This window comes from Cynocephalus volans, chromosome 5 (assembly GCF_027409185.1).
Source record: "Cynocephalus volans isolate mCynVol1 chromosome 5, mCynVol1.pri, whole genome shotgun sequence".
Lineage (NCBI taxonomy): Eukaryota > Metazoa > Chordata > Mammalia > Dermoptera > Cynocephalidae > Cynocephalus > Cynocephalus volans.
This window is the reverse complement of record NC_084464.1, coordinates 93,187,014-93,196,760: the sequence shown is the minus strand read 5'-3', so window position 1 is coordinate 93,196,760 and position 9,747 is coordinate 93,187,014. Positions and strand designations below refer to the sequence as shown.

General features: G+C 45.5%; 1 protein-coding gene across 1 annotated transcript in view; it reads left to right on the top strand.

Moving 5' to 3' along the window:
- Window positions 1-1,369: 1,369 nt before the first annotated feature.
- The window catches only part of RRAGD (Ras related GTP binding D), a 39,282-nt gene continuing 30,904 nt past the window's right edge, over window positions 1,370-9,747 (top strand). The window contains exon 1 of the mRNA XM_063096484.1: window positions 1,370-1,963. Coding sequence (XP_062952554.1) covers window positions 1,819-1,963 — 145 coding nt within the window. The 5' untranslated portion in view covers window positions 1,370-1,818. The remainder of the gene's footprint in view (window positions 1,964-9,747) is intronic.

Genomic DNA, 9,747 nt, shown 5'->3' with positions numbered 1-9,747 from the left:
AGAACACCAGCTCCCTCCCTTTATTCCTGTAAATTTAGGGGTGGTAATATCTTCCCACAATTGCTAATTCCTGTGTTGATTCCCTAAACTCTGCCCACACCCCTGTAAATTATCCCTTCATTTAAAGGCTTTTTATTTATTTATTTATTTTTTTGCATATGAGTCTTTCCTCCTGGGAAGGACCTTGACTGATACAGTCCTATGAATTTATACTACCTCCATCTGGAAAATCTGAGGACCTTTCTAATTAGAAGCTGCTACCTCCTAGAAGGTGTCTGCATTCACCTTCAACAGCCAGAATAACTGAAAGATCCAGGACACTAGTCATGAATTGGTAGTCCGAGAGTTCCTCTAGGGCAGGAACACTGCCCTGAGCATCCTTGGGCCCAGCCCCTAACATATGGTAGGTACTCAATAAATGTTGCCTACAGATGTAACAGTCTTGGGCCCCAAGAGCCTGCAGCCTGAGTTCCTTCCTCCTCAGCCACACCACCTGCTGAGCTTCTGGAACCTGTTGGATCTGGATCACCATGCTGGACAGCCGGTTTTTTTTTTTTTTTTTTTTTTTATTGTACGTGACAGAAGGAAGTTCATTCACATGATTTTTTGCAGTGTCCAGAAAGGGTGGGTACAATATGTCCCGTGATGAAAAGCTCGAGGAGGAATGCAGATTTTAGTCTCACCCCCACATTGCTGCTATTCCTATTTAAGAATTGTACTCCCCCAACGAAAACCTTGACACATTTTATTTATGTGGGATTACAGTCTATGCAACAATGGGACAAGAGGAGGTGGCCATGAGTGCGTTATACTCCTGAGACCTTTGCAAAGGGCTGCAGAGGAATTATTTAGTCTAAGCAGCCACAAGGTATGCAATTTCTTCAGAAACATTTACACCTGGGTAGGCCTGATTTTTTTAATGTTCTTGGTGGGAAGCACTTTGAACCGTAAAGCACACTAGAAAGCAATTGATATGGAGAGTGTGCCTTCCCTGTGCATGTCTCTGGTTCTCTTCCTGGGGGGGCATCAGCATCCCCGCGGTGTCCTTGGCATGCTGCCCGCTGCTTAGGGTGGGGGCCTGGGCGCAGCAGTGTTGGTGGAACAGTCCACTTGGGACTGGAACCCTAGCCCAGGACTGAAAGGTAGGGGCACTGCAAGCGCGCGCGTGTGTGTGTGTGTGTGTGTGTGTGTGTGTAGCTTTCTAAGCCCCCCACCCCCACTAGCTCGGGACCACGTGCAGGAGCGGCGCGTGGTGGTGGCCTCAGGCGCGCAGCCGCGGTGGGTGACGGCGCCCGTGTCCCAGGAGCCTAGTGTACAGGGCGGGTATCTATGTGTGCGTGTCTGGGGGGTGGAGGGGCCCCGCACCGCCCTGCTCCACTCGTGAGTGTGAGTGTGTGTCCTCGGCCCAGCGCCCAGCCCAGCGGTGCCTGCGGCCGGGCGAGCGCGCGCGCGCGCCCGTGCGGGGTGTGTGTGTGTGTGTGTCTGTGTGTGTGTGTGAGACAGTGTGTGTCAGGTGACTCGGGTCACGCAGTCTCTCTCTCCCTCCTCGGGGAGGAACTGCCGCGCTCCGGCTGACTCCTCCGCGGGCAGGCGGGCTGGCGCGCGGGGCGGGGGTGGGGGCTCGGGGCGCGCTGGGAACCGCGGGACCCGGACCTGGGCGCCGCCCGCCGCGGGGGACGCGCAGCCCCCGCCTCCGCCTGCTCCCTCGAAGCTCCAGACAAAACCCCAATTCAGGAATAGGTTGCGGGCGGCCCGCGAGGAGGCTTGGCCCTCACCCGGGACCCCCGCCGCACCCGGGACGGCTGGCCGGTGGGCGCGATGAGCCAGGTGCTGGGGAAGCCGCAGCCGCAGGACGAGGACGACGAGGAGGAGGAGGAGGAGGATGAGCTGGTGGGGCTAGCGGACTACGGGGACGGGCCCGATTCCTCGGACGCCGACCCGGACAGCGGGACGGAGGAGGGAGGTGAGTGCCCGGCCCCGCGTGTCCTCAGCTCGCGCGCCTTCCCTTCCCTCGGTGTCTTCCCGCCCCGGGCTGGGCCAGGCGCGCGGGCCGCCGCTGTGCAGGGGATCCCGGGGAGAAGAGTTGAGGGGTGGGGGTGGGGAGGGGAGCCAGAGGAGCGACCTCGAGCTGCAAAATGGGGGAGGCTGGTGCTTGCGGCTGAGGGTGAACCGGGAACGGTGCGGAAGGAGGAGGGAGGAAGCGTCTGGGCAGGAAGAACGCGCTCCTGGCCCCTTTCAGGGCCGGTGCCTCCCCCAACCCTTACCCCCTGCTCTGCGCCGGGTCTGGGGGTTGGGAAGAGGAGGGGATCGCCGGCGCGCCTTGGGACCTCTCCCTGAACACTGCTGTGGAAGCTAGGGTCAGATGTCGTGGCTAAAAAAAGGCAGGCAGCGGCAGCGTGACTGGCAGGGTCCACGGCAGCTGCGGGTGTCAGTCTTACCCCGCGTCGCCGCAGGAGGGGTCCTGGGGCCAGCCAGGTCTGCGGCGTGAGGGCACCGGCTGGGCGGCGGGGCGATGCGCTCCCAGGTGAAATGGGAGTCGCCGAGTGGCCGCGGGTTTCCAGGGATCCAGGCAAATACGGTTGTGAGGACACCTTATCTGCGCTCAGTGTCACCACCTGGGCATGGCAGTGCCTGCCTGGGAGTGAGCGCCCGTGGGGGGGCCGGGGGGGCGGGGGGAATTCTTTGCCACTGAGAAGCAAACTGTTTCCTGTTCAAGAATCCGGATTTGGCAGTCGTTCAGCCTAGGGGGCTTCCTGCATTATATCCTTAAGGCCTAAGGAAGTTGAGAGCTTTTTCGGATTCCAGAAAGGTTGATCTTTTTTGTTTTCCTAAAAAGTGAGCAAAAGGTCCTTTACTGTAAGGTCACTTGAAAAGGTCAATAGAATATGGCTGTTAAACGTAATATTATTCTCGATGAAGTTGCATGCATCCCAGAGAAGGAACTAAGTAAGTTCTTTGATGGTTCACGTCGAAGAAATTGTGTAAGGGATAAAAGTACCTCTGTGACTGTTGATTTTTAAGAACTTTTATTGAGAATTCACCAAACTTATTTTAAGTTCCTTATACAAAGCCTTTCTCCCAGGACAGTTTTCATTATTCTACATCTGGTACGAGCTACTTTCAATGAATCAGAAAGGGAATAAAGTTAACCAAGCCTTGTGCCTAGTAGATGAGAAATCAGCTTTCCAAGTCACCCTTTTTCATTGTCTTTTCTCCTGGGAGGATTTGTGCTAATTCCCAATTTACTTAAACTGATGTGTGCACCTGTGCACCATTCTCTTCTGAGCTGCCTGTAATTGGTCCCACAGTTGAACACCCTGCCACATTTTTGTAGAAAAAGGCTTTCAGCATTTTTATTGGAGTCTCTAGGGCTACCTTCCATAATTAAATTGTTCAGTCACTTCATTATTATTCAAATTGCATTTGTTAGCTCCTCCCGGATTCTTAGGAGACTCCAGAGTAGTTCCAAAGGGGAATGTATTTGCAAGGTACTTGAAATTGCAGATACACAATAGGGTGCATATGTGATACTCTTTAAAAAAAGAAAAGAAAAGATGAAAAAGGGACCATATCCGGGAGGAAAAGCCTTGTAATTTGTTATTGTCCTGGAGCCAGAGAGATTACAGGAAAAGCACAGGACCTGTTTATTTATTCTGAAGTTCTTTAAGGAGGCACTTTTAAAATTTGATTTGGGGATTTGAAGTTGATGTGAAATTAAAGCCCTGCCTGACGAGTGGGATTCCCTGAACAAGCGGCTTCCCCATAGCCCAGACTTGGAGGCTCCCCTCTGCAAACCTGCCTTTTGGTGCTTTTGATGACTTCAGTAATGAAATCATCCTGCATGAGTTCTTGGGATCAGCCTGGAATCTTGCTATAAAAGGATTAAGTATGTTTATGTAGTGAGAAGAGCAACACATCAATATTTCCTCCGGCAAACATTATTTCAGCCTGGCCTCTCTCCTTGGGCCTACTGTGGGATAGGTGGTCTGCTTCTCAAAAGACTCTCTCTGTTACCTTTTGGCCTATATTCTTTCCAGGTTGCCCTAGCTTTGACTTGGGAGATGGGGCCTTGATGCAGAATCTCTATCAGAACATTTACTCCCTATAGTAGCAGATAGACTCCTCAGTTGACAGTTCCAGCAAGGACTGTCCCCCGATGGCTCTCATGCCAACTGATACACCGTCCTGGGGAGTCTGGAAGGGGCAGGGGGAGTGATCAGTTGTGACTTTCCTTCCTGTGTCCTTCAGAAGGCTGGTTCACATGTTGCCTTATAATCCTGTTTTATTTTTGGTAAAGTTTACATTTAGCTACTCTCAAGCTTAAATAGAATGTGAAGAAAAGGACTTACTTATTTTGAGAAAAGATGGATACAGTGCGCTTTGAACCATGAGCAAAGCATTTCTCTAATGAACTCTTCTCCTTCCCCTTCCCAGTGAACTTGGTTTAGTGCTTGCACTTAAACCAAGAGACCTGGGGCTTTTTCCATGAAGTTCAGAAATCTACCTGGCAGGTGGGATGCTGGGGGTGGGACTCACTAGCATTGCCATTTAAGTTGCAAGGCAGTTGGTCAGGAGCTGTGTAAGAGAATGGACTGAAGGTGGATAATGCAATTTTCATTCCCCTCAGTCTATAAGACTTACAAAAATTATACTTATTTTTAAGCCACATACTTGGTAAGTTTTACCACATTGTGCAGTTTGAAAATGTAGTGCAGCTAAGGTGAGACAAATTGAGCCTCTCTTCTGAGTTCTACTCCATATTTTATTGATGAACAGCACGAGTGTTCTCAAGCACTTTAGTTCTGTGAAGGACGAATTTTGGCACCTCTCAACCCTCCTTTCCTGGTAGTTAATCACAGATAAGTTGAGTCTCACTCTCAACCCCCAGTCTCCAGGTAAAACTCCAGAGAGGCAATGGCAATTGTAAGGGCAATGATTAAGCCATTATAAACAATTGCACCAATAGTAATGGTTATTTTTAGACACATGGACTTTAAATTTTTAGTAAATTACTGTGTTTTAAAAACTGTAATAACAAGGAAAGCAATTAAAAGGTCATATTTAATCAGAAAGTGAAATTGGTTTTCCCTCAAAGTCCCTCCCAATTTTTAGGGGGAACTTGACTACGATAGCTGCTTACTCACAATCCAGCTAAATGTAATCTTTTTCAAAGGATCCTGTGCACACCCTTAAGTTCTAAGGATGTGACAGTTTAGGTGATTACAGGAGGCAGGAAGTATCCAGAGTCAGCAGCCAGAGTCTCTGAAGAGTGTAGATGCAGTGAATCCAACAATTCACATTTATTAATCATTACTGTCAGCTTTTTTCCCCTTAAAATGATTTAAAAATTATTAGTGAATTCATCTTCTCATTGTTCCTTGAGAGTAAATAGAGATGACTATTTTCCTGAAACTGAAACTATGGCTCAGAGACACCAGGAGAGTTTTCTGTGGCCACATGATGAGCTAAAGGTGAGCAAGTTTTATTTCTTTGTTTGTTTTATTTGTTTTTAGTAGCCGGCCTTTAATGGGGATCCTAACCCTTGTACTTGGTATTGTAAGGTGACATTCTAACCAACTGAGCTAACTGGCTAGCCCAAGAGGTGAGCAAGCTGTAGAAAAGAGTCGAGCGTGTGGAAATTTAAACCCCTTGCCTTGTGATTCTGCCTTGTCCAAAAAGAGCTGGGTTGACTACAGCCCTGGCCATAGCAGGTCTCTTGGATTTCCTTCTGGCCCTGGAAATACAGAAGAGTTAGAATAGATGGAACTACAGAATAATTAAAAATGATATGACCAAAGTCACACCTTAGGCAAGTGCTTGTTCAAATACCTATATTAAGGGAGCATATTTTTATATCAGATATTCTATAAACATATTTCAGTATTTCAGGGTATCTTAGAATCTTCTCTACTTTTATTAGAAATCTCTCCAATTTTAATACGAGTGTGCTTCAAAAAGTTCGTGAGGAAAAAAGAATTGAAAAATAATACTACTGGCCAGCCACCCTCTCAGTAAAAAAAAGAAGGAAAATAATATGAATCCTTCCACGAACTTTTTGAAGATCCCTGGCATTAAAACAGACGTAGGGCAGTCTAGTGGAAATAAGAAGCAGAAACAGCAGTTTCTGGAGTTCTGGATAAGAGACGTGGCTCTGAGTTTGAAAGATCATCTTTGCCTTTTAACAATAAGTATGTGTCTGCCCCCGAGTTTACCCTCTGCTTTAGCTTCATTCATGCTTCCCATACCCCATAGCTCTGTTGGTGACAGTTTCACTTCCTACCACAGCCACCTCTTTCCTGCTCCTTTTTCCTACTTTCTTCCCTACCTCCTTTATTCTTTTTGTATGCTTTACCTTTTTTTTTCCCTTAAACTTTTTTATACTCCCTCCTCAGCCAAAGCCTTAGAGCTCTCTTGTGACAGTGGCTTTTCCTGGTTCAGCTGTGACACTCAAGACAAATAAGTTTTTCACTCCTGGCCTAAAGTATCCAGGGAGCTGGTCGACTTTCTCCTCTTGAGGACCTCTGAGAAAGAGCCCAGCTCAGTTTTTCAGTGTGTTAAATAGAGGACTACATAAAGCCATCCTTCATTTTTCTCTTCTTGCAGGAGCATTGGTAAATTAGAACACATCAGAAATGTTATTGAATGCATATTTAAAGAAACATTTGTGTATAATGTCATGTGTTTTGGTTATCTGCTAGTGCAATTTGAGGATTTCATAGAGAAAGATTTGGTTTTCACGTGTAAATAAAAAATCACCTTCAAAAACCCTCATGCCTTTGAAAATGTACATTCTGTTTGCATTTAATTCTCCTTACTAAGTAGTTAATCAAATGGACAGTGAATCTTTATAATTTTTGCATATTCTGTTATTAGTAGTACTATTATGCATATGATTCATTCCCACTTGGGTTGGAATTTCTTGTTGAACTCCTTGGTCTTGAGTGTGTATGTGGTTCCATTGATCAGCCCATGCTCCAGAAATTTAAAGGAGCCACAGATAACATAGCAAATAGAAACAAACCAGAGGCCTCCTCCTAAAATGGTAAGTATGTAAGACTCTTAAGCCTTTGTTGACCCCGCAGAATCCTAATAGCAAAATAGCAAAGAAAATTCTAACTTGTCTTTGTTTTGTGAGCCTCTCACTGCAGTCACATTCCACAAAAGACCCTCTCACTGCCTAGACTTGGGGTGGGAAAAAAAAAGAAAAAAAGAAGGGGTGGGGGTGTGTGTGGGTGTGTGCACATGCTTCTGTGTTTACACGCTGTTAGAGACTGACAGGAGGAAGTTAAGACTCATGGGCTGGGGGACATGCAGGTGTCACACAGCTAGTAAATGGCAGAGCTGGGACTTGAACCTCAGTCTAGCATTAACCCAGTACTTTTTAAACCAGTTCCACTTGCCATCACTTTGCCACCATATTATCCTAATTTTTTCATTAAATCTTCGTTTTATTTTCCTGTTCCAGGCCTGTTCAAAGGTGTTACCTCTCAGAGAACTTGCCTTAATTACAATAGCTCTCAATTGTATAATACATTGGGTTTTATGGAGTACACCTCATAAGATGTCTCAGTTTCCCCGGAGAGACCTCTGGATCTCAGGAAGGTAGTGCCAATCCTGTTAAGAGCTGTGTAAGGAGGTGCACATTGGCCTCCAATTCCCATTTTTCTGATTTCTAGTTCCTTCTTTGTTGTAAGCATTCCCAGCCCACAGATCAGCCAGGTGTGGTCCCCAGGCAGCCCTGTGTGCAAGGCACTAATCCATTTCTCTCTCTCTCCTTTCCTTCTCTGTTTACAAGGCCTGTTCGTTTTTTGACAGGGCTCTGCTGATTACTGGATAATTCCAGATTAAGTAATCAGCCTGCAGGTGTTACAGACTAATAATGGCTCAATTAGGTGACCACTCCTCGTAATGCTGTTCCTTGAGTGGTTAAGCTTCTCTGGGGTCTTCAGCAGTCTATTTCCAAAGCTGGACTGTTTGGGAAATTAGGGTACTGGCAGAATCAAGTTGGGGATAGGTAAGGAATATTCAGTGTCCCTGACCATAGTAGATGAACTTTACCTAGGTATAAAGCTGATCCTCTTGATATCCAGTTCCAAGTTCTGATCTGGACCAAAGTCAGATGTGAAGTTTCTTTTTAAAGCTTCAGTTAATTTATCTTTGAATTCTGCTCAGTCACTTTTATTTAATCGTCACAGCAAATGTCTATTCAGTGTTTATTATGGCAAGAACGGAGGCCTCAGTTTGTTTTTTGCAACACTTTTAATTTTATTAAAATTAACTGTTTTATTTATTTAATTTTATTTAATTAATTTATTTAATTTTATTAAAATTAACTACAAACTGTTTGCAAAATGGTGTTTTTGTGTTCTATACTTTGTGATACACAGGCCATTGGACCGAAAGTTTAAACTAAAAGAAAAAATCCCCTTTAGAATATAATATTATTAAAATTTTACAGACAGGCAAAAATTGTTACCAATGCCTACTCCCTGTTCAGATGGCAACCTTTTTCATTTTCAAATGTATGTGTAATAACCTATATAGGGAAATTGATGTTTCCTAAATATGGAGAAATAAAGAACAATTAAAATCAGAAAGTCTGTCATCATCCATGGCCCAAAATATGCATGTATAATATATCTCCAGGTAAGACCTGCTTTATTGCCTTATATAATATTCCACAAACATAAAGTTTCTCAATACCTATATGTACCAAGAGTATCTTCTTATTGGTTCATTTATCCTATTTACCTCTTGACAATTTTTAAAACATTTTATTGTGACAAGAGCCCCTAAAATGAGATCATAAGAAAATTTGAAGCGTAGAATACATTGCTGACTATGCATACAGTGTGGTATGGCAGCAGATCTCTAGAGCTTACTCATCTTCCTTGACCGAAACTTCAGGCCTGTTGATTAGTATTTGGATCTGACTTTTTACGTCTGTAAAGGATGTTATCAACTTGAAGATTAGAAAGGACACTGCATGCTATGTGGGTGGTCAGTAAATGGTAACTGCTTTTGATGAGAAGTTGGAATGGGGTGGTCTGAGCTGTTTAACTGTGGCCAAGGCTAAAACTCCTCCGACATACCCTCACCCTCAGCCAGTGAGATGGGGGGAAAGAGGACTATCAGGCATGGACTACCTCAGCAGCCTCCCTTCCCACTTCAAGCCTGAGTGCGTCCTCACAGTCTTCCCTCCCTTCTGAGGCCCTTATGTGAGCCGATGGCCCACAGGCACCTCAGACTCAACAAGTCTAAGTATCTGTTCAGCATCTTCCCTTTGACCAGCTTGGTACCTGGGGCTTCTTTCTTCCTCGTCCCCTACATCTAGTGGGCCGCAGATTTGAGTTTCTCATGAGTTTATTCCTTCTGCCCATTTCCAAGGCCTGTGCTTTACTTCCATCATTTCTCATTTGACTTCTAGAACAACCTCCTAACTCCTCCATACTGACTCCCTCTTGGGACTCTATTTCTGGAGTGAACTTCCTGAAATGTAAATCTGATCAGATTAGTCTCCCCTTAAAATCCTTAGTGATCTTCCTCATGGCTTCTGGAGTAAAGTCCAAACTTCCCGGCATCTCATTCGTGAGCTAGCCTGTTATCTTCTCTCTCAACGAATTTATTCAAAGAAATTTATTGGACTCATGCCGCATGCTACATTGTATTTGCCTGTGTATATGTGAGAGAGACAGACAACAAATGAGTAAACAAGCAAGACACAGGGTATGGCTTAGCAAGTGATAG